Here is a 25,540-nt window from a genome sequence, read left to right as displayed (position 1 = left end):
AGCAGGATCACAGTCATACCAATCCAATCCCACCATGCTGAAATCAATACAGCAACCTTGATTTAATCAATCCAAAGTGGGCAATCTAATGTAAAGTATAGATTCACAGTGAAGCATACTCTGATGAGTTTCTCATACCTGGACATTAGCAAGTTTTATGGAAGTCAGATCTTTTTAGACTCCTCCTTAATAACCCTATCTACTTAAAAAATTTAACTAGACAGAAGCCAGAGTCATGAGAAATGCCACGGTAAATCCCAGTATGGCCCAGGGAAGTTCATAAGATTTTCCCTAAAAGTTCAGGGAACAGAATTTTATTTCTGAGCAATAGGTTCCTTCATCACTAGACCATGACAAATGAAGACACACAGCCTATTCCCCCCTGGTTCAGGGCTGGACAGAAACAGTTTGGCATCTTTCAATGAACTGTGCAACCTTAGAGGTTCCTTTTTATCAAGGCCCTCCTTTCTTTCACAGCACATTCGGCCAGAACACACAGTGGAGTAGGAGGCCAGGAAATGGTCTCTGACTGGAAAAATCTAGCTGCCATTTCTATTAACTCATCCAGCAAAATAACCTTCCCAGCAATTGTGAAAGCAGCTGCATTTTTTTCATCCAATGAACTGGATAAAAATCTGTGGGCAGACAGAGAATGTTTTTAGTGTATTTTTGAAAAACACATCTGATTTACTAATAACTCACTGTTGCAGAGCTGCATGTGAAAAAATAGATTCACAGAATGGATCTGGCCAGATTGATCAGACACCAGAGGTTTCCTTCTCACTAGATCTGCATCAGGTTAAAGCAGAGTGCAGTGCAAACCTGGTGGAAAAACAACTGCTGATGTGATGGTCTTAGTTTGTGGGATGCAGCTAGGGCTTTAAAACCAGCTCTGCTGTGACTAGATGCTTGGGCTTTGTATGTGGTTATAAACTACCTGACCCTTCATGAGATCACCAAGAGTCCCTATTGGGACTTGGTTTTTTTCCTCAGGATGCAGTGTTAGCCTAACCATAACAGGTGGTAGACTCTGTCTTAAATCAAAGCTGGTTGTTTTCCTAGTAATGCTATATTCCAGTAAGTCTTGTGGTCTGGACTACTGACTAGACTACACTAGATCATATCATATCAATATGGTCCCCTCCTGGCTTCAAAGTCAGTGAATCTAAGTATATTCAGCTGCAAACCCTCAGTTCAATTATTTTAATGCTGAATTTGAAAACAATACCCAACTTGAGGTACTTACTGGAAAAAAACAGCATGTGTAGGGTGCCTAGCAATAAGAGAGAATGCTGCAATGCCCTAGCCTTACCTTCACACACAGCAAAAAAAAAAAAAAGGAAAGGAAGGTCAGGTAAGGAAAGATCATATTTTTATAAGAAAGGAAGCTTCACAACCTCTTAGTCTGCAGCTGCTGCACCAAAACAAGTCATCAGGAGCTTTCAGGCTTCACAGTTAATGTGGCCTCTCTACTGACCTGTTTTGAGTATTTATTTTAGTTTTCACTTTCACACTTTTTTCTTCATCCTGCGCAATAAAATCTCCAAGCCCATCATGACTTACTGGGATGCAGAAAAAGACTGGAAAAAGGACTCACAGAATCAGTTTCTGAGGAATTGTACATAAATGCCAAGTTTCTGCTCTCATCACAAACTGTGATGCACTTAGGCTTCTAATTGTTCACTTATTTTCATAGAAAAACTGAGATTTAGATACTTTAACCATGTAGACCTGACTAGAAGGAACAGATAATTCAACAGTAAGAGCCCAGGTTGACCAAGATGGAGGAACACACAGGCTCATCTCCTTACAGGGAATACAGAGGAGGATTAAGCCTTTTAACAGTTCTGCTAGAGGACCATCCTCAGGCAAACACTGAATACTGCATTACTGCTCTTCTATCACTTGTACTTTGTAGTAATATGGAAGAAGTGAGTCCTGAAATCAGACCCTTTAAATTTTATTGAATTTTATTGAATGAAAGCTGATGCTTTTGAACACCAGATACTGCTAAGATGATGAACCACCTAGTTACAGTGCCTGAGCTCCTGGCACAGGCAACCAGAGCCCCCGGGTTAGGAACCTGCCTCACGTCGCTCAGCAGCAAAGTGTTAGCTATACCTGTGCACACCCTCAGCCTCCCTGCCCTGTGTTGTGCATCACCTTGCACACATTGCCACAATTTGATTCAGACCTCCCCAAAGCCCATGCAGCTTTAAATGCCTGAGTTTCTCTAGCCACTGCCTGTGAAGAGGGAACATGAGTGGCAGCAGCAGACAGGGGAAACAGCAGTGGCTGGTAGGCACCTGGAAAGGGCCAGGGCAGCACAGTGACCAAAGTCACTAAAGCGTATCCAGGCCCTGACAAAAGCTCCTTTACAAGTCTGAATCAGAGAAGGACTCTGTAGGAATGGGGCTTTGACCTGAAACCATTTCAGCATTGAGAGCTCTGGATGAAGCAGACATTAAGCAATGTCTTGCACACAAAATATTTGTTCGCTGCTGTTGGGATGATTTTCTAACTTCTGGGGATCTAAGACAAATTATCACTGCAGTTTCAGATGGAGGTCTTATTCCTCACTTCCAGCTCAAACCTGGGAAAGCATTTTGCTATGCATTCTTAAATAGGTGCCCTATTATGTACCAGAGCTGGCTATATTTTAATATAGAGGAAATTACTCCTATGCCAACATAATTTATAAAACACTTCATGATGAAAACCATTTCTAAGATGAGGAAGAAAGGACTCAGGTTTCATAGGGAAAATTATTTGTTTCATAGCTTAAATTTAAGTTCAGAAGTGTAGGTAGTTCAAATTCTAGCACAAGGCATGTAGTTGTTGATGTTTTTCATGTCAAGCTGTTGGACCCAATGAGGTGAGAATCTCATCCTTCATTTTTAAAAATTATGTTTTGGGTTAAGAAGCACTGTAAAAATGAGACAAACTACACCCAGAAAAACAGGGTGAAAAGGCAAAGTGAATAAAAAGATACCAAATTCATTGTATGCATAAGGGTCTTACGGATCAATCTGGTGAACTGTTCAATTTTAGGTTGATAGCATTGTAGGATTCAGCTGAAACTGTGTATGAACTAATGGATGGAAGAAAAAATATTCTGTGATCTCCTTGCCATACTGAACACTATTGCTGTTGATAGCATACCTTTTAATTCCTAGAGAGCATAGTTTAGGAGTCAAGAAATAGTAATAATAATTTCAGAAAAGATATTTTAAGTCCGTTTGCCTCATTTCAATGCTGTTGTTCACAGGATTTCTATGAAGGTATCTTGAAAGTGCTTGGAGATGATGATGAAAATGAACAAGAACAAGTTAAACTCAAGCAGGGTTTAAGTGAACTCCCTGAAATTTATGAATTACACCAAGACATCCTAGAAGAACTGGAAGAGAGAGTCCTTAAATGGCAAGTACAGAATGGCATAGTTTGATGGCCTTAACATACCCTCCACAGCAGGTGGGTGAACTCATTGGTGTTCCCTTGACCATCCCAGCAGAAATGAAGAGTAGAACCTGAACTACGTTGGCAGATTTTGCATACAGACAGGAAGGAAGTAAATGTAGAGGCTATCAGGCTAAGAAATCAAATACTGAAGTATGTGTCCAGTGAACAGCCCATGACTCTGAAATGGCCCTGTCAGTCAGTGGGAGAACAGCCAGCTTCATATACATTATCCCCTGCCAATTCTCAGTCATCACCAAGTGGCTTCACACTCATAGCCTGAAGGTCACAGACTCATGCTGTGGGAAGCAGGAACAACTTATATCAGAACCAATCCTAAAGATCACTTGCTTACAGAAATGTACATAGCAGCTGTGTGGCTCTCAGTTAAGGGTCAGCCCCTTTCTCCCAGCACCAAGGCAGGAATCTGCTACCCTATGCTTCCAAGCCAAACAGACACTGGCAGCCTGTTAATGGACTCCATCAAACATCCTTACAGGGCAAATTCTTTCCACGAGAGAGTAAGACCATGACTAGGACAGACAAAGCTCCAAAATTCATTCCGTTGAGGAGACCCCTGACTTAAGCCAGGCTGCCAGGTTCTATTGAATGATGGACTGTGAAGCCCCACACCTCCAGCCTGCTGGACTCCAGGAGGCAGTGGTCACTGAGAATGCATGATCCTACTTCTGCACTGAAAAATTAAGGAAGTCAATTAGATGAGGAGAATTTTTTCAGTAACAATGCTAAACGCAGGGCACAGGTCTCCTTGCAGCCCTGCGCTTCCCAGTGAAAACACACAACAAGGCAAGGAGAGACTAAAGGGAACTATGTTTTGGTTTGTGTCCACCAAGGGACTGTTGGCAGAAAGACTTAAGAAGTGTCATTGATGATTTATGATTTATATACTTAGAACACAAACAGAAGTAGTGTTTCCAGCTGGGATCTAAAATGACTTGGGTACTAAAGAAGCCAGAACCCTACTCTAACAGCTGCCAGTTCCCTAAGACAAAATGAACACAACCATAAATGCCCTAAGAGTTCTGTCCAGAACTACTCTGTGGCACTGGGGATAAAAGAGGACTGTATGGTAAATGCTGCCAACACAACAGAAATACGTATGTTATAGACCTGCACTCACACAGGTTCACACAGGTCATTAGCACACCTGAAGCTTCAAGCAAGCCCTTCCCTATGCCTGCACCCCCCCAGACACTCTGTTGCTCTGGACATCCCCAGGAACTCACATTCCTCTGTTAAGTACGATTCCTCTTTTGCAAACTCAGATTTTATTCTGTTCTCTCCTTGTACATGCTTTGTAAATATTTCAATACTGTGCATCTGAATACTGGGACAGATGACAGTGAGGCAGTGCTGAGAAGCAGGCAGTGAAGGAGAGCTGAAGATCTGATACTACAACAGATGTTATATTCTCCCCCACAAACAGTGCTCCAAGCACTGCAGCATTTGGAAGGTCTGTTTACAGAAGCAGGAGCCATGTCCTGAAAGGAGCCTCACAGTGCTGCTCTGGCAGAGGCTCAGCCAAAGGACCAGCCCTGCATGGTGCCCATTCTACAGCAGCCGGTGGTGTTGTCCAGTCTGTCACTGAAGCATTCCCTCTTTCCTTCCGTTTAGCCAAGGCTTTAGGTGCTCAGTGTCCCGAGCCACTGTGGGTCTAATACAATGAGCAAGAAGTATGGCTCTGCTTCTTCACTTTTATTTATTTGTTTGTTTATTTGCTAGTTCTTTTCTTTCTGTGGCCTTAGGGAGGAACACCAGAAAGTTGCTGATGTTTTTCTCTCCAGAAAATCAAGGCTGAATCACCATACAGCATACATTATGCAGTTTGACAGGAATTTGGCTTTGCTAGATGAAAAGTGCCTTAAATATTCGCAACTGGCTACCATGATTCAGGAGTTTGAGGTAAGGCTCACATGGTTTTTTACGTGCACTGATGCATGGCTTTGCCATGGGGATTACTCAAAGATTTTCTTTTTTTTCTGGAACTCCACCAGTGTTCACACATAGGGTAGAATGGAAGAATAGCCTTCATAGCCCTGGTGCTAAAATTGAAGTGAGAAATTCAGTTGTGCATGATGTGTTTGTTTCTATCTCTGTTGCCCTCACACTCCTGTGTGCATACACAATGTATGTTGGTGAATCTACAGATCCGTGAGTATATTTTGCTGAAATATAGTGGAGTGGTTCTCAGTAACTTATTGACTTATCAAGCTCTTTGAGGATGTGCTAGAGTTAACAACTAAGATTATAACTAAGATGGCAGTTTGTTGCTGAGCTCGCATCCCCCCTGATCTTTGTGTTTCTTCCCTTCCACTGAGGACAGCAGAGCTCTGGTGACAGCCCTTACAGTGTGAAACACCAGCTTTTGAAAGTGGTGCAGCGTGTTTTCCAATATCGTGTGATGCTCACAGGTCAGTAAAATCACTCTCAAAAGTACCCAATAAAAACACTCCCATGATGTTCTGTGCCTCCACTTTGCTACATATTGATGCCAAAACAGCTAAAATAGGGCTAAAGCAGTATGGGATTTCCTGGGAACTTCAATATGCTTAGTACAGGATTCAGGAAGCATCAGGCAGCCTGGGAAGAGGCAGGCACTTCTACAGGACAGCCACGTTGAAAGGTCACAAAAAAGTGTAGTCAGGTCCTTTTAGCCATTCCTTCTTGGCTTTTTCCTTCTGTGAATCAGGAGAGGCAGAGTTCAGCCTCACTGCCAACAAACAGGTTTGATTTTTTATTATATCAAGTGCAGTTACCAGAGACAGTAGAAGACAGGTGGCCTCAGAGAGGAGACTTTGCACTGCATCTTGTATCCTTATCAACAAAGCAGTTGTACCCAGTACTGCACCATAAGTCCTATGCACAATACATCTAAAGCTAGTGATTAGTCAAAAACCCAGTCCAATCTTGCTGCATTATAGGAGGCAGCAATATAAATTTAAATTAACGGTACACTTACAGATTTTACATTTACAGTTATACCTTCCCTTTACATTCAGGACCACATGTATAACTACCACCTGAGTCTCTCCGGAGGGGGTGTTATGTTCCTTCTCTGCAAGCCACCCCAAATATAGCAAGTCTGAGCCTGTGAGGAGAGAAGGCTTTCTGAAGCAGGATGTGGCCCCTAGAAAGAATTGGGAAGTTTAGAACTGGCTAGGGAAGGAAATGGTGAAATGTAACAATGAAACTCAGTGTTGTCAAATAATTTAGCCAGAACACAAAAAAGCAAGGATCCATACACATAAAGACAGAGAAATATTTTGGGCATATGTATATGTGTGGGTGGACAGGGATGCAAGATTAGTTATGCATGGTACAGTAACAAGATAGCCATAAACCCTGCCCATACAGCTGATGAAGGGCACAGCGTACTAGAAGGGGCTTCTATAAAAGCAGCAGAACAAAGTGACCATATGGAAAATTTATTAACAGCACAGATTACCAGCAGTTTCATCTTGCTCCAGACGTTTTGATCAAGGATGCAACTCATTATTCACAGCTGGATTTGCTTTTTCAGTACAAGCAATAGAAATGAACACTGGATGCCAATACTAGGACTTTCTTTCTTTCTTCCCTCTCTGGGTGTGTCTACATTAAGGGAAACTTCCCAGACTTGTGGCTTGCAGTACTTAGCAGTCTCACATGATCCATAGAGTGTTTGTGGTGCATGCACGCAAATACTGCATTTATGTAAAGGGAATTGGCATATCCCTGTCAGAAATAGCCCTTCTGTTCTCCGTTCTCCCATTTCTGTGGTCCACAAGATAAATTGCAAACATGCATCATGGTATTTTGTGACAAAGCTGGAAGGGCTTCAGTGAAGCTCCAGTGACTGGATTCCATCTATGCTTGAAACAACTTGAGCTCCTCCTTGTCCCAGGTACTGAAAACTGGGAAAACAACAGCTTTTGTGTCCAGTGAGATAAGGTCTGCTGGATTAAGATATTACAGAAAATAGGTTTACTACTTTAGTTCTTAACCTCAAGAAACCAAGCCCCTCTTTGCCTGCTAGGACAGGATGAGTCTGGAACAGTGCAGTCCTTCAGATTCTCAGGCGTACTTGTGTGATAACTGGCAGATTCTACCAGATAAGGAAGGGTATTTATGAGGATATTGGTTACCACTTACTGCACCACAACCAAAAAGATTTGTCCACTCAGTCCATAGCTAAGGACAGAGCTTGCAGCAGTGAAAAAGAACACTGAATATTGCCTGATGGCATCGCACAACCCCTTCCTGCCTGCCTGAGTACAGGCAGATGCTTCCCAGAATGTAGGTAAAAGCCAGGTAGCATTCAGGATGCCAGAGAAGGAACAGCACTAGAAAGAGAAATGTGTATGGATAAAATATTCAAGAGAACAGACATCCATGCACAGCACCAATCTCAGCACAGAGGTCTCTAGTTCTTGGATGCAGAATTTAGGAGCCTGGACTAACCAGCAAGATAAGAATGAAGTATTTCCAGGCTAGGCTCTTAAAACTGTAGCACTTACGTACTACAGTCTTTAAAAGCATAAAGACCCAAAGAATAAGCAGATGATCCAAGAAAAGTAGTCCGAAAAAACACTAGTTAAAGGTTTGTATATAATGCAAGTATAATTGCTGTCACACTAAGCACTATTGTAGGTATCTTACAGAACCTGTTTTCAGAATATGATTAAGTTCAGCAGTAATTATTTGAACCTTGCTTGTACAGAACTCGTGTCTCCTTCCTATGCCCATAAAAAGCATATGATTCATTTACACTAACTATAAATGTAGCCAACAACGTTTGTTCAGATGGGAAAACAGAATTCATCAGAAGAACAGTTATTTGTAAAGTGGTGCTACTCAGCACCAAGAAACAATTGACCAAGAAACAATTTTGTCACTGTTTATTTATTTATACCTGCCAAGTTATGTGAGGAGCTCAAATCTGTATCAATGCTCTTGCATTGATTCTCAAAGTAAGATACCATCAAAGATGAGTTTTGCTTTGGAAAGTGGCTATATATACACTTAACTATTTGGGAGTAAAATGCTGTGGGACATTACTGTGGATGGCCCATTCCTGGAAGTGTTCAAGCCCAGGTTGGATGGGGCTTTGAGCAACCTGGTCTGCTGGAAGGTGTTCCTGCCCATGGCAGAGGGATTTGAACAAGATGATACTTAATGGCCTTTCCAATCCTAACCAGCGTCTGATTTTGTGATTAGGATTTAATGTTTTAGCTAACAATACTACAAATTATGTCGACCTGTATTCTGATTGTTGGATGTCTGTGTTTGTTTGGTCATTTACTACAGATTACTTGAATAATCTTTGTCCTGATTCTACAGAGTATGAAGCCACACAAGGTAAAATGAAACTGGTAGAAGAAAAATTCTGCTCTGCTAACATTGCTTCTAAAGAGGTGCAAGATCTCTATACTGGTAGTATATGGAAGATGATTATTTTCAAGATTTTGCATTAATAGGCTAGATGTAAAATCTCTAAGAACTGATTACTAATTTAGACAAATTATTTAGGACGAGAATCCTTTTTTTTTTTAAATTGAAACATATGGGCTTCCTATAGTTTTGATGTGATGAAACTTACGGAAGAAGAAAATATCATCTATACAGGCATAGTGCAGACACTGTAGTTTTGCCCCAGCCATGGAGGAAATCCTAGTCCTCTTTGGCTTTGTGAATATTTGGCCTGGTCATTGTAAAGTCAGTTCGGGTGGCTCCCCCTGACTGATTGTGTACCATTATCTATGGTATGCCTACTGTGCTCTGTGAACTTGGGAGAAACCCAGGAGATTTGACTTGCATATCTGTATTCTGGATTCCTTAAGGCTACCTAAAGTTGAAAGACATTGCATAAAAAGCAGTTCTGCAAAATCAAGAACAAATCCACTGCTAACACCATCCTTTCCAACACTTGAGATAAAGCAGAAGTCTTTTACTCCCACTGAAATCAAAGCAAGGTTTAGTTGCGGTATCTTGTGGGAATAGTTTCCAGGCTGGAGTAAGCAGCAGTAACATTGTATTAAAGAAATCAGTTCACCCCTCTTACACTGATTGCAAATCCAAACCGACTCATAGCAATAAAGTCAGTGGTTGACTGAAAGTTAGTCTGTTCTGCCCAAGAGCAGAGACTCATGCAAATTTTGGACCCTAGTCACTGACCCTAGTCACTGACAGTATAACTACAGCTATATGAGTAATTTAAACAATAGCAGGGCAGACACTCAAGCCCTCTGACCACAATTGCCTATCTCATTTGTGGTTAGCAGATGCTTGTCCCATTCCTGGCCAGCGATGGCTAGCATGCTCCCAGGTTACGGCCAGAAACTGATAGGAAGCCCTGTGCCACAGGGGAAGGGATGTGAAATAGGGACCTAAGCCATGTTATGCCACTGCTCTCAGCACCAGCAAACATGTCCTAGCCTAGGTTATTTGCCAGAGGAGAATCCAGGAGTTAATTCATGTCACCACTTCATACACATTTCTGTCGGAAAGGGATGACATGTCCTCTCCCTCAGCAGTAAGAGGTACATCTTAGACTGCCGTGCTGTTTGGTGGCTAATGTTGGGTTACATTCATCTCTCTATAACACAAGACATTGACGAAAGTCTGCAACTAGAAAACATTACCAAAAGATTTAGTGCCATGCTAGGTACTTAAAAGGGACCTCATAAGCTCTCTGGGTCAGCAGAAGCATGATGCAGTTTCACACCAGAGAATGATGAAGGGAGGAAGGGGGACAGCACTGTGTGACATGTCAGTTGCTAGGCAGTTGCATTATGAAAGTGACAAAGAAGCCAAAGGATGCCCTTGGAAACAGGAGTGATTTGAGTTATTTTCCTACTCCTTTGTGTGATATATGGTGTTTGTTTTCCTTCATCCCTCAGCTGCCTTATTCATCGTTTCTGAAATCACAGACCAAGCCAATGACAGCATGCTCCAAGCGGTGAGTCCTACCATGACACATGCTCTCCTGGTCAATAGTGTGTTTTCTGCACATCTGTTCAAGTGAATACATATGTCTACTAAATTCTGAAGCCTCCTCCAAGGTGAGACTCAAGGGCTTGTACAGATCTGCTTTACAGTACTGCAGATATGGAGTTGGTCTATGCCCTTTAGTGCAGCTGTGCAAGATGTAAGACACCATAGCCAGTAGCACAAAGGTTTTTTTCCCCTCTTGGGGCTGCTGAAATGCTGTGTGGAGCAATGAAGGAAGAGGTGGGAATTTTCATGGTTCTACTTCTAGACTGGGATGTTTTTAGATACAAAACATTCAAAGGTACTATCAAATATATCAAAGATAGATTCTGAGCTCATTTACATAATTCTTCCACAATTCTGGGATTCCATTTTACTTCAGAAGAGTAGGTCATGGTTTATAATCTTGCAAATGATCACGCAACCAGACTGGCCAAACCTTTCATAGGTTAGAACTCATTTCTGAATTCAGATTTATGTATCTAAATAAGTTATATAGTTTTCTAAAGCAAAGTATTTTATCATTACACTTGGTCACAGATTTTTCAAGTTATTGGGAATGTATCATATGTTGGGGTACTTTTCACATTTTACTTCTCATTTGAATATTGCTGAATTTAACATCCTGCATCAGAATTTTGCTGTGTCTTTACTATATTAAAGAACTCTGACATTGCAAACATCATCCCCCCTGGTTAATTACAGATGGCATTCAACTCACTTCTTTATTATTTTATTTCCTGAGCAGAGAGAGGGTTGTTAATAATCATTCAGGCATCAAAACATGAAGTTCAAGAGACAAAGAGAAAAACATCACATGTAGCAACATCGCATCAATGCATATGAGGGGAAGGAATGAAATATCAATCTTCTTAGTAAGAGCTTGTTTTCAGGTAGGATTTTAAGGTTGAAGAAATGAACATACACGAATTGTTAGGGAAGAACACACTAATCGGTTATGAAGATGAAAGAATAGATGCAGACTGCAGGGTGGATGTCTAACAAGCCTAGAGTTTTATCATAAAAAGGAATGTAATCTGACCCCTCTATAAACTAGAGTCTGACAGTACAGACTTACTAAGCAAGGTTTTCAACTGGTGTGATTCTGATTTTTCTTCTCCTCAGGAAAAGAATTTATAATCATATTTTTCCATTATTAAGCAGTCTTTGTACCAAAATAAATATTTCATCAAAAACCTGAGATCTTGTGAAAAGCTTCCAGAAAAAGCTCAGAGCTTTAGGGATGTCTGTGTTAGAGGTTGAGAACTTTAAGAGCTCAGTTCCTAACAGATCAAGGTCACACTCTTTTTCTAGCACCTCTGCTTCCTTAGATTTCACTCAGATATATGGCAGATTTCTATGAATACTTTTCTGAAGTTAGAAGTATATGTAAGTGCCCAAAATCCACTGTGTTGCATTGCCATGAAATCATTTTCTCTCTACTAAGCCATGCTTTAATATGAAGAACATCATCGTATCATCTGAGTCTTACAGATGTCACAGACTGTATAATAACTGCTATTAATAGTGTCTGTTTTGGAATAATTTAATCACAAATTCCAAATAGATTTTTACATTTATTTTTTATCATATCATCAGAGCACATCTGCTCTTTTTCAAAACTGTGGCATGGAAGAGATGAAACAAAATTTCCTTCTTTCCCTTCTGTGTGAATGCAGGGGGTTTTGTGAAGGTGCAGGTTCATGAGAAACAAAGTTCAATTTTCTGCTAAATCAGAGGTTATCCTCCTGAATTAATATCCCAGACACAAAAGCCACGACCAGCACTTCTTTTCTTTCTCTCGGTTTATAAAAAAAGAAAACATAAAAGCAAATAATTACTCTAATTACAGAAGAAACTGAACAATGCCACTTATTTTAGAGAGTTAATAAATTGTCATGTACCTGGCTGAATTTCTAAGAAATAATATACCTGGAAGGAGGAAGATTTCTGTTGCCACATACCAGCTCATCAAACGACACTCCAAAAATCTCATAGGAGCACTGAATTATGATCTACATTTTCTACAGACTATCAGTGACCCATTATTAGTTTTTTTTGTTGTTGTTGTTTTATGATAATAAGACTCTAGCAGTTTTTCCTGGGAACTATTAACCCTGGATTTTCAAGCATATTATGACCATAACTATCTCTACAGCATTTTCACCAGGTAGGAAAATATTACTTTCAATTTACAGATGTACAAAAAGAAGTACAAGGCACACCATCACCTCAGAGTATTATGTCTATCTGTAATTCCAGGAGATGAACTAAGCAGGGTTTGTATCGCTCTCTGAATGTCTACAATCTGTTAGAGGCCCTGAGGTGCTAAGAGCTATAAATCACTGTTGCTATTAACAGCTGGTGAATTCCTTGGGGAGGCGTTCCTGCTGCATAGACATCATTATAAAATTATGGAAACTGCAGTTCACTGCTAAAAAGGCCACAGCAGAATTTCTAACACCCACATCTGCAGTACTATCTGGGTGGAGTTTTGCTTTTATTCCTTAATTGTAGGATTGTGAAGGATCTTTGAAAGAAAAACGATGATAGTTTTAAAACCAATGAAGAAAGCTAATAAAACAGGGAATCTTGGGGAACTGTAAGGAAACTATACTCCCCCTCATTTGCTCACATTCCCAGATAAACCACTATCCTTCACATGTGATGGCTGTTCACATGTGACTTCCTTCAGGAAATGAGTTCAATACTTCTCTGTCTGTTTCCTGGTGAACATGTGCCCATATTGCAAACATCAGCATTTCAATAGGCGCCTCTGCCAGCAGTCCTGAGAAAAGCTGGGCTGCTGCAACTTCTCCCCTCACTGTTGCAGAAACCCAGATGAGTAGTACTAGCACTGGCATGAGTGTACTCATAGGAGAACACTGCTTTTTCTGCAGAAGAAAAACACATTTTCATGGTGGAAGCTGTCAATTGGACAAGTCTTGCCAGGCTAAAATACCCTTCAGTGATGGGAAAGTCCTTTGCAAATATCTTTTGCAAAAGTCAGCTGTCCCATGATCCCTCATATTTCCTGTGCTATTGCTTTATATGTTTTTTCCATTTTATTGGCCTACAGTATTTTAGAAGTGACCTATAAAATTCCATTTGTTACTTCCTGCATTGCAAAAGAGATATTTGACAGCTCAAATTCTTGAAAATGTGCGAACTGTCAATTACATCGCATGGGCACGGTGCAGCCCTGTGCTGGTCAAGCCTTGTAGGTATTTCCATGTATTTGACACGCAGTTACTGATTAAGAACTAAACTTAGTGTCATGCTAACAAGTGCAATTATTTCACTAGGGCAGTAAGATAGGAGGTATTTCAGGTTTATCTCAAAAAGCAAGCCTAGATAGGTACATTAATTGTGTTAGCTGAAATCCAGGGTAAATTAGCCTTGACATACCATCATGTTGACTTGGATGTGCTCTTTCCGGTATCTGTGATAACTTTCTTAATTAGCTGATTCTGTAGACACCACTGATTTGTATCAGGCAGATACAATGTATGATCTGATCAAGTCTCACTAATCCCAGGGGTATCTTAATGCCAGTCAATGGAGCAAAGGTAAACAGACCATTGCCTGTTGTAGCAGAAAACTGTACTCAAAGGCTGCTAGGTCATGAAGCTGTATCAAATATGGTCCTTAGTCTGTAGTTTATCTGGGTGTATAACTGAGGATATAGGATACAGTGGCTAACTTAGATAGGAGACTCCTAATTTTTAGGCATATTCCAGCGATGACTCACTGCTGCTGGGCAGCTCATTCTACTGTTCTGACCAGATAAAAACCACAGCTGAATTCTATGCACAAGCCTCTGTTTTAACAGCCTCACCTGCTAAATGGAAGGAGATTTGAAAAGACTAGCAGTATTGCAGAGGTACAGACATCCCTTCTTCCTTCTTACTCACCTGATTTTTTTTTTTTATGGGAGCACAGGCTTATCTAGGTTAATCTTATTTACCATTTTCATAGATAAGTTCATGCCTGGTGCCAGTACCCACTGACTGACTGTGCTTTAAGGCCAGGTAGACAGTTAATAGTATCAGAGTTTGATCATAAACTTCCTGGTTTTTGCAAAGCATCAAAAAAGAAATGCAGCTTCATTGCCTGCTTACTAGTACACCTTTTAAATCCCCTATTGCAAAGGCATTTATCCATTATCACAGAATGTAAATCTTCAGATAATGCTAGCAACAGTCTTAAAGTATCAAAGCCTGCTTTGGATTATTTGTGTCATGCCACTAATGCACAGGCCTTTGGAGCAGGTACTGTACTTTGTCCCTATTTTATGAGTTCCCAGAGCCAGAAAGTCGGCAAAGAAGACAATGTATAAATACATATGGAATTAGCAGGTCCTTTGGAAGGTGAACTGGGGAATCACAGGTAAAAGAACTGTAGAAGGTCACAGATGTGAATGCAGATTATGAGGTTCTGTAAAATCTGTAAGGCAGGAAGAAGACTTTCTGGGTGTAAAATCCTTGGTCCCAGTTCTCTCTGAAACCTCATTCTGTAATATCAGTTCTAAAGAAATAAAATGGTGAGGAGGGGTGAGGGAAGATTTGCTTGCTTGTATAAAACCAGTTTCCATGCAGTCTTCTAAATGCTGTTTTTCTCTCCCAGGAAAACTTGCAGAAGCTAGTACACATTGAGCACAGTGTGAGAGGGCAGAGCGGCCTCCTCCAGCCAGGAAGGGTGAGTGCTGCAGGCAGACCTATGCTGGTAAGGGCATTGTTTCCGGCCAGCAATATCTCTGTGTGGATGGCCACATTTCAGACGTCTACAGATGATGTTTACTGAGCTATTGTGATACGAGTTGGAGCACTGGTTTGTGTAAAAAAACATCACTCTGGCAGTGCACAAAAAGAAGGTCATGCTGAGAAAGACATGCATTTTCTCTGCTTTTACAGAGCAGCCATTTGGCTTTTCACTTCAGCTGTCCTCAGCCACCCCAAGTATAGTGTATTTTGATGAAGCTACTGCTTTCCTCCTTATATACTCCTGTCAAAAGGCTGCAACTCTAGCAGGAATTGATTGCAGCCTGAAAAGGCTCTGCACTTTATATAGCTGGGTAAGAATCTTAAATCAGGACAATTAATTTGTTTTCAAATTTATATTTTCACCATTCCCCCATGGTGCTTTTTATACAAGGCACTGTTTTTAAGCAACACATCAACAGAAACATGAGAGATTGTACAGCTCTGTCTTGCTATCCATATCAAAAGCAAATTTCTACTTCTGGATTTCAAACCTGTCCAGGCTCCTCAGCTCCAACCTGCTTCTACGTTTCAAAAGATTTCTTTCTTGAATTCTGCAACTCTGAATTTCCCTTCAGTCCACCAATATCTTTAACAAAATTCATGAAGCAATTTTCAAAGCATGCATACTCATACATAAGAATACTCATCAGCCAAATACTGCAGTCAACTTTTGTTTTTCTCTCTAACATCAGTATTTTCACTTGCCCTTACCAGGTAATGCTTTAACAAATTCTGCAAAGCCCAGCATACAGAATTTGCAGGATTTGTCTCTTTGATGATAAACTGTTCTAGAGTGGAAAAGTACACCAGATTTGTTCTCCATCTGAAAAGAGCAGATGATTGCTAATCCACTGATGAAGTTTAGTTATGGCAGACTTTTTCAAACATTAGTGCAATGAAGTTCTAGTGTGCTGGTTTAGCTGCTTACATATGCACTCCTACCTACATACATAGTAACAAGATGGACTGAAAAAGTACTGTGCTTGCAAAATTATACAAATTATATATGCAGGTATAGTTAAGTTCGTGTAGCATACTAAAGCCCAAGGTTTCAGCTTTTTTTTTTTTTGGTCTATTTTAGAGGACTTTTAAAGACAAGAATTCTTTTCTAAAGCCCATTACATGTTAGCTTTGCAATCTGCAACAGTTACCTCTGAGCATAGTCCACCGTGCAGAAACAGTGGGCTGAGGACAAGTGCATTTCCAACCCATTTTGTACTGACACAAATGCAAGCCACAAAGGGCAGCAGAGCTAACCCAGGCAAAGACTAAGCCAGATCATAAGGAGTAAGGCTAGAAACAAGTGTTGAGGTTCTCTACCTCTTCTTGTGCTGATGAATGGCATTGGAGTAGCTCTCTCCCCAGGAGAAATACTCTCTTTTCTCAGTAAGATTCAGAATGAAGTCTTAGAATTAAAATCTGCTGTTTTCTCCTTCAGATCTTTGTTAAAGAGGGAACGCTGATGAAAGTCTCTGGCAAAAACAGGCATCCTCGGCATTTGTTCTTGGTAAGATTTTTTAAATATTTTTACTGTCTGTCTCATATCTTTCCATGAATTTATGCAACCCTTAAGCCTGGCGGATTTTAGGCTGCAAGTCATTTAACCATCAACAGTGATGTGGTGAGTTAGTTCCTGTTGCTAACAGGGCTGTAGTCCTTTCCTACATCCCGCTGGCCCCACATACAGGAATACATGCTGTGCAACCGTCTAGTTGTGCCACAGTTACATACAGCCTTCACCAGGACATAATTTTGCAAAGAAGTGCAAGTTTTCAAGGGAATCAGGAAGACAAGAACTCCTGAATACCTTCAGGAATTAAGCTGCACACTTGAAAATCCTAAGACCTTAGAATATTTAATCAGAAGCAAGAGAGAATACCCTACTGCTAAAGTAGCTGAACACTTCCTTTGGTCACACTTGGGAGGGATGTGAAGCTGAAGGACTGGGTTTTAGCCCCTGCTGTCCACATATATGTAAATTACCTGATAACTTTGTGCATTGCCTCAGTTTAGTTCCTCTAAACACACACCTCCAGCTTACTGTGGATTAGAACAAGAGTTTTCAGTGACAGTTTGCAACATTCTTCTAGGATAATTAGGAAGAATGGACCTTTCATCATTTGGCTGGAATACCCTTTACAAGGGTCCACAACCCTACTGCAAGTATTTGCAAAACAAAACAGATGAAACACCACTGTTTTGGAGACATATTATGAACACACATGCTTTCGGTTTTGCATTACACACTCTATTAAGTAGTTAGAGTATCTGAGACTCCAGGCTCCCGAGCTCTGTTCTCAACTTTTCAGGTAGCTTATTGTTTAACCACACATATTTTTATGCACTTATCAATATGAAGAGGAATGTGATACTTGCCTGTGTCTTAGGACTTTATCACCTGCTTACCTGTTAATGTTTGAAAAATTCTTTAGAGCTCCTTCCCAGAAAAAAGCCATAAAGAACTGAGCATTACTGCTGCTATTAACATTAAAATATTGCTTGCAGAATTCATTTTTAAATAAACGGCTTATATGCCTGGAATACGTATTTGCTGTCACCTTTAAGTGCTGACAGCTTTTCACCATGGGATCATTGTAAGGAGGAGAGATGGCTTATTACAGAAGCCATATATTTTGCATTAATCCTTCTTATTTCTCCCTCTTAGTTTTAACTCCTATTTGTGCATGAGCGTATGCACAAGCTTCTTTCCCTCCTCAATCACATATTGCAGTCATAATCAAAGATCAGATGGATTTCACCCAAATCTTCAAATATGAGATAGCTGCAGTTCTGTTTTACTGAGTCAGCATCAATGGACTGTAACAACTGCAATAAATGTGAAAATCATTACTTTGTTGCACTCAAGGGAAAAAGGTTAAGCCAGAAACTCTAGGACCTGGTCTTAAGAAACAAGTTCTCAGCAGTAGTAACTCTGAAGTCTACTGATGACCACTTGATAACAGATGATAATTAAATCCCTACTGATCTCTCTTTTGAAACACTTGCCTTTGCTAGTATTCAAAATTATTCTGGAATTGTGTCTAAAGCTGGGACAAAATTCCAAGACATTGCTACCCTTTTGTCTTCCAGTGTCTTTGTTGAAACTGCCATCATAAACCCACTACTATGGCAAATGCTGAAGTGTTACAAACTTAGCTAGTGTAACTGATATAGAGAATTTTAAAGGAAGATCATAAATCAGGTTAGTAATAAATGTTGAGAGGAAAGTAATTTAAATTTGGGATAAACTTATATAAATTTCAAGTCATCCGAAATGGTTGTATCAGCTTGAAGGTCACAGGTCACAAGAGGCCAAAAGCATTACTGGAACAAAGCAAGCACAGAAATTAGTTTCCGGCACTCTCTAGTTTAGGAACCATTTCCCTATTCCTAGGGAAAGTTCAGATGCTCAAAGTCAGATGTTAACTGCAAAGAGAGAAATGTCTCAACAGCTGGAGACATTACAGTAGCCAATGTCTTGTTAATAGATGCTCTCAGTATTGCAGAAAAAGTGGTTTTTTCTTCCTTTCAGTCAGCAAGGCAAATTGTGACCAAATGTGCTGTCATGCAAAGAATGGGGTGGAGCTAGTCATAACGGTCACTTTCAAGAACAAAGAGACACATAAACCTGGCTTCTTTCCTGGTCTAGCACACTGAAGTTGCAATCACTTCAGGCTTCCTGTATTAGATATCCAGTAGGGGCAGGGAGAGGGTGATTGGGTCTTTGAAACTATTTGAAACTTATTGGCACACATCTACCTTTGGGTTCAGCGATTTTTTTTTTTTTACTCCAGTCTCCTCCACATGAATGCTCCTCAGGTTGCAAAGCAATTCCATGTACGGTGAAACTGCAGGAAAATTACTGTGGAATATGGTAACTCCTGCGTTAACACCTGAATGGTCTTGCATTATCTGCTTGTCACTACTATTGCTACGGATTCTCAGTGGTGCCACCACTGCACATGCCACTACCACTCCTGCATTGCTTAAAGGACTATTTAGCCTGTGGATACAGCAAGACACAACTACTGCATAGCTACATCAGCATATTTTTATCTTGGCATATAGCACGTTTATTGCATTGGTCTTAAGGCCCTACCAACCATCACTGCCAACACCTTTCACTAACAGGCCATGCCTGCATGAAAATATTCTTCCCACTGTCAGTGCTGTCTTGATTCTGATACCTGGGGACACTGTGGAAGAAAAACCCATGCCCAAACCCCAAGATTAGAATAATTTCCTAAGCATTTTCTCTTAAAACCGACATTTATTTAAAGTATTTATCTTCTAAAGATCATATTATAATCCTTTGAAGCCACTTGCAAAACCCAGGTTTGTGTATTAATAAAAACCCAAACCTTTCAGAACTTTTTTTTTAATGCTTCACATGTCAGTAGCAACTCAAAAAGGTCACCAGAACCCAGCATGTATAGGTGTATTGGCTTAGCTTTGATGAAATAAGTCTATTTACCTTCACTATCCAAAACAGATTTTTACATGAACAGCATTTTCTGAAGTTCTTAGTAGTGAACTTACTCTGATGGAAGGCTAAATCAAGACCAGGACCTGGAAAGAATTTCAGAGCAAGACTACACACTGGAGGATAACCCTGAGAATTTTATCCCTATACATCCCAGGAGATGAGCCAATCAAACTAAAGTTGTAGTTAGAATATGCTGTAAAACTTGGGTGTGTGCCAGATTCCTGCTTGGCCTGTGCTTTCGAGGTATGCTTTAGTGGTGTGCATGCTTGTGCTCTGAAAATATATCTGCCTATAAGGAGCACTGTATATCTGTGCAGAGCCCATATAGGCATGACAGTGTAAAGACAAATTTCAAATGTTTCTGCAGGTGTATGTTGTGTGTATCATCATGTTACTTGAGCTGGCTGTTTTGTGCAGGCTGATGGTATTGTTGAATCTGGTGTTTCCTGGCAGGATGTTTTGTGACTTTTGCTGTGTGTCTGTTTCCTGAGTCCAGTCTCTGTTTACAAGGATGTTGTGGCCTCTGTGCAGCACAGTATGGGCTGCTGAAACTGGCAGGTCCCCTAACTGCCCCCCAACTACGAGACTTTGCAACTCAGAGCCTCTCTCTTATCTCACGCTTCTAAGAATTTCTTTACAAAGGCCACTTGTGTTGAAAATGGGTTGCAGGAAGCTACTACCAAACGGGAGACTGTTTAATGCTCTATCTGGCAGGATTGGAGTATAGATTTTTAGAGTCACAGCTTGGAAAACACAGCTCCAGCACACATTCAGACTGCTCCACTGACACTCAGGGGATGTTTAACTCAGACTTGAATAGAAGAAGACAGGGTTCATAATTAACTAGCCTTTAAAACATTAAAAAAAACCAAACACGTGGTAGAAACTTTAAGACAGAGAGTATATTACATATGGATGCCAGCAGTTCAGCAGGTCATAAACTTGTCTGGATCACTCAGTTTGAACAGTAAAGGTTAGAAAACTTGCACTGACTCTAATGTCACTGCGTACCTGTCACAACACAGGGAATTATAAAAAGAAGGAGGGGAAAGAAAAGTAGTAACAGAGAAGAAAAGAATTAAAGAGGAGACATATCCTTCTTTCTCTGTGTTGCCAACTGTTGTTTTGGGGAACATGTGTATCCATGGAGCAATGAAGAATAAGGATATGTGCTCCAATATCAAATTCTGAGCTGTCTGGGAATCCCAATTATTCAAAAGTATTCTGGCAAACAAGAAGTGTGTCTGAAGCCCAAGGACTTGTGGGAACTTCCCTGAGGGTTCTTGCAGTTCATCTCTTCTACTGCAGATTTCTGAGAGGCTTAAAGACCAGCTTTTATCATCAGTCAGTCCTCACTGCTTCAGGGAACAGTGGGCAGTTGAAGCAGGATGATGCATGAAACCACTGGTACTGATGGTAGTTCTGTCCATACTATTCATATGGCCAGCACTCAGGTCTCTACTGTGCATGTGGCAAAAGAGACAGCAGTGAGTGCAAACCCTTTCTTTCTTCATGAATATGTGTGCCTTGCTTCGCAAGCTTTGAAATATTTGTCATAATTTCACTGTGTCAAGTTGTGGCTAGTGGGACCTCCAAATCACAGCCTACTGCTAAATACTGTAGGGGAGAAAAAAAGAAGGAGGAAAAAAATGGCAGTGGGCAATTATAAAGCAAAGTCATGTTTAGTAAAATCTTGGGATATTAATCAGAGTTGTCATGATAATGGTATGCACCATGGTGTCATCCTTTATCAACGGTAATAAAAGTATAAGCAGCTTTTAAAAGAAATATATAACTTTTAAAATACATAAAATAAATTGAGTTTACTACTCAAGAAGCCTCATAGCAGATTATGTCAGAATCCTGAAAATCTCTCTCAGGAGTTCACTTCCTTGGGCTTAGTGCCCTAAATGGTGCTCCATTTTAGGGCCAGTGCTCTTTAACATCATGAATGACAGGGACGCAGAACTCGAAGGGATACTAAGTAAGTTTGCCGATCATGCTAAACTGGGAGGAGCTGTCACCTTCCTCGAGGGCAGAGAGGCCTTGCAGAGAAACCTCGACAAATTAGAGAGATGAGCAATCACCAATCATATGAAGTTTAACAAGGACTAGTGCTGGGATAGGGCAACCCTGGTTGTGTGTGTAGACTAGGGAACAAGGGGCTGGAGAGCAGCACCATGAAAAGAGACCTGGGGGTCCTGGTCTGCAAAAAATTGAATATGAGTCAGCTGTGCCCTGGCAGCCAAGAGGGCCAGCTGTGCCCAGGAGGGCATCAGGGTCAGCATCACAGTCTGGGTGACAGAGGGGGTTGTCCTGCTCTGCTCTGCACTGGGGCAGCCTCACCTTGAGTACTGTGTGCAGTTTTGGGCATGACAGTATAAGAAGGAGCTAAAACTGTTAGAGAGCATCCAAAGGAGGAACACAGAGATGGTGAAGGATCTGGAGGAGAAGCCATACAAGGAGTGGCTGAGGCCTCTTGAATTGTTCAGCCTGGAGGAGACTGAGGTTAGACCTGATCACGGTCTGCAGCTCCCTCACAAGGGGCAGTAGAGAAGCAGCACCAATCTCTGCTCTCTGTGACAGGATCCAAGGGAACAGCGTGAAGCTGTCAAGAGAGGGTTAGGCTGGATATTAGGAAAGGGTTCTTCACCCAGAGGGTGGTGGGGCACTGAACAGGCTCCCAGGGGTTATGGCCCAAAGGCTGCCAGAGCTCCCAGGAGTATTTGGACAATGCTCTGAGGCACAGGGTGGGAATGATGGGGTGTCCTGTGCAGGGTCAGGAGGTGGAATCAGTGATCCTTGAGAGTCCCTTCCAACACAGAATATTCCAATTCTATGATTCTAAATAGTTACCTTTTCTTGCAGTTTGAAATGCCTTAAGTACTGGCACTGATGAGCGGCAGAGGAAGTCCAGTTTTCCCACACAATCCTTTGAACATGCAGGAGATAGCAGGATCACCAGGCAAATAGAAGATTTCAGTAGTATTCTCTTATTTCACATTTTCTTAATGTTAGCAATAAACTCTGCCTGCCTTTTTTACCCTTTTCCCACCTGGCTGGTAGAATCCTAGTTACCACTAGTAATAGAAAGTGAAAATAGCTGTCATCTGCTTTCCACTGAAAACGTTCTCAGTTTTGTCTCTTAGCCTCCTAGATAGTATGCAGTGGGTTGTGAGGAATTTACTGGCTATGCATAGTCCTGGTTAAAGTGTGAATCGTCATGTGGTCAGTATTGTGCAGGTGCTACTGTGCTGATCAGATTAATATTAGTGGAGAGTAATTTATGGAACAGTACGTACATCACAGAAAAACTGTTACAAGCAATTTGTCACCTTATTCTAAGGAAATTCTATTGTGTTGTTGCTCCAACTTTGGACTACAGAGAAGAGAACATAAGACTACTATTCTGACTTGATAGTAGGCTTTATATCCTCAGCTGACAAGAGTTTGAAACTTACATAAAAGACTCCCTTTAACTTTCTTAAAAGACATTTAAAGGAGTTAAGACTTATTAGAAGGACAAGGAAAAATACACAGTAGAGTGTCCAGTGCAAGAAAGGATGGGAGGGGTTTTTTTGTTAAAATACTAGAATGAACTGTTCCAGTAATGTCTATAAAAATATTGTCTGGTCCTACTCAATAAACTCAATTTGATTTTTAAAAGTCATAAAATTTCAGGCAAAAGTTTTGGGAAGTCACTCTTCAGTATGTTTTGCCTCATTTTAACCAGAATCTGCATTTTAAAGACATACAGCTAAAGCATATAAGCCTGTTTTGCTGTGACTCAGACAGCTACTTAATGAACTGGTCCATGAGTGAACTCATGTCTTAATAAAGGCAACAACCGTTTTGCTGTTAAGTCCGAGGTGATAAGGATTTAATCCCATGCCTATTGATTCCATGTAATTTTTCTTTAACCATTGTTCCTGTTCTGTAAGAAAGCTGAACTATGACCTTTTAAGAAAACATCCAAAAGGCTCCACTCTCCATTTTCTTTTTCAGGCAAATTAGTGAAACTTTTATACCAGCACTTTCAGGTGGTCAGGCAGTACTATCAAGACCCCAGTAATTCAATACAGGATGTATATCCTATACACAGGACACAGTATTTTAGTGCCAAATCATTCTTCAGTTTCCTTGGTTTTACATTGCCTTGCAATCTTTGTTCATAGTGTCCCAGTACAGTAGTCAAGGGTCTGACTGAGTGTATGCAAATAGGTACTGATGAGAGAGGTCTGGGAAAGACAGCAGGAGAGCATGACCTGGTCACTCAAATAAAGCAAGGAATGCATGCAGGCAGACGCTACTTTGGCAGTGTTAGAGCCACCAATACTGCTACTTCTTCTAGTAGTAAGGGCAGGAGAGGTCTGGAAAGACCCACAAGGTCCAGTTCTACTGCTTCATTAATTTGTTTGTTGGCATCAAGGTAAAAGGCTGTGATAATGCCTAGAATTAAGTTATGCACACTGCGAGGAAGATCTGGTCCCATTTAGTATGAGGCTGTTTGAAAAACATGCATTCTACAAGGAACTATGAGAACCATGGAAATATTTGGGGTGTTAAGGTACAGATTCCTTTTCCTCATAAAATGAAGTTTCTCATTTTTGCCCTTCCATCATCTCTGCTGTGGCCCACAGACCCAGCAAAGCTGTGAGATGTCTGGGTGAATTTCACTAGTAGTGAAGTACAGTTACTACTCTCCAATAGCCAAACCATTCCTCCCTGAATCATTCCTTCAGACTGTGGCACCTCTCCTCACCTCCACTTCTTTTTCTTGCCCAGAAGATGGAAGTCTGTGAATGCCAGCCCTATGTGTAGCCTTACTGCAGCTTCATTGTTAAGGGATCCCCAAGGGAGTCAGACCTGCAGCACCACGCAGTTAGTAGGTATTGCCAGCTAGTAAATGCAGAACCTGCCTTGCCAACTTGAACATGTCATTGCCTTTAAAACAAGTAGCTGTTTCACCTGTGCTGGATAAAAAAGAGCTGATTAACTAACTTGCTTAGTCATTAGCAACAGTCAGAAATGGTAAGAAATAAAGTTCTGCATGCAGACTCCCTGGAGTTTTGTGGAAATGCATGTTTTAATCCAAGCTGTGTTGCTTGGGCCTGTCTTTAGTAACAGTCCCAGCAGTTCATCAAGTTACAGCTTGTTCTGTGTATCCCCCCCAGGAGAATGGGCAGGCAGGCCTGCAAACCATATTGCAAATCATTGATTTTGTCTTTCTTTTCATATAGATGAATGATGTTCTGCTGTACACATATCCCCAGAAGGATGGCAAATACCGACTGAAAAACACCTTGGCTGTGTCAGGCATGAAGGTAATGCTTCATCTGTATTAAAAGCTTGAATTAAAGTTTTATAGTGAGCTGCTGGTGCTTTGCTGGTTTATGTCTCATATCCAGCAAGGGGAAAAAGGGGATGAACCTGTTCTCAGGGTATTCCTTTGTCTCTTACAGGAGACAGAAGGAAAAATGGTATAAAACAAACAAAAATATTGTCTCTAAGTCTGTGACTTAGTATGGCAGCCTTATTCAGGCTGCATAAGTAATACAAGCCAAAATCAGTTACCCTCTGATCATGAAACAGGAAACAGAAAAGATATATTATACCATTTTGTCTCCAGCCAATGCATTATTGTTCCCTTCAACGTATTCACTAGGGCTTAGTCTGCCTGGTTTAAAACTCCTGCTACTCAAAATTTACACAAGCCTGGTTTTCATGTGCCTTTTAACTGTTTTCATCAAAAGCATTAATGGTTCAAAAAGCAATTAGCCAACTTTATGGGGGAAAGGTGTATTGGGAGTAATTTCATGCAGTGATACAAAACCAGTTTCTTCAA

At 40.9% G+C, this 25,540-nt stretch overlaps 1 protein-coding gene across 3 annotated transcripts in view; it reads left to right on the top strand.

The window, feature by feature from the left end:
* Positions 1 to 25,540, top strand: part of FGD5 (FYVE, RhoGEF and PH domain containing 5) — an 86,558-nt gene that overhangs the window by 45,032 nt on the left and 15,986 nt on the right. For 2 of the 3 annotated variants that reach the window (XM_017735266.1, XM_017735264.1), the window contains exons 6-13: positions 3,269 to 3,420; positions 5,223 to 5,379; positions 5,801 to 5,888; positions 8,764 to 8,814; positions 10,356 to 10,414; positions 15,073 to 15,144; positions 16,648 to 16,716; positions 24,936 to 25,019. In XM_017735266.1, coding sequence (XP_017590755.1) covers positions 3,269 to 3,420; positions 5,223 to 5,379; positions 5,801 to 5,888; positions 8,764 to 8,814; positions 10,356 to 10,414; positions 15,073 to 15,144; positions 16,648 to 16,716; positions 24,936 to 25,019 — 732 coding nt within the window. The remainder of the gene's footprint in view (positions 1 to 3,268; positions 3,421 to 5,222; positions 5,380 to 5,800; positions 5,889 to 8,763; positions 8,815 to 10,355; positions 10,415 to 15,072; positions 15,145 to 16,647; positions 16,717 to 24,935; positions 25,020 to 25,540) is intronic. The other variant, XM_017735267.1, reaches the window with a different exon arrangement.

Source organism: Corvus brachyrhynchos, unplaced genomic scaffold, assembly GCF_000691975.1.
Source record: "Corvus brachyrhynchos isolate BGI_N302 unplaced genomic scaffold, ASM69197v1 scaffold95, whole genome shotgun sequence".
NCBI classification, from domain to species: Eukaryota; Metazoa; Chordata; class Aves; order Passeriformes; family Corvidae; genus Corvus; species Corvus brachyrhynchos.
The sequence above is the reverse complement of the archived record's forward strand: the minus strand, read 5'-3'. Positions and strand labels throughout refer to the sequence as shown.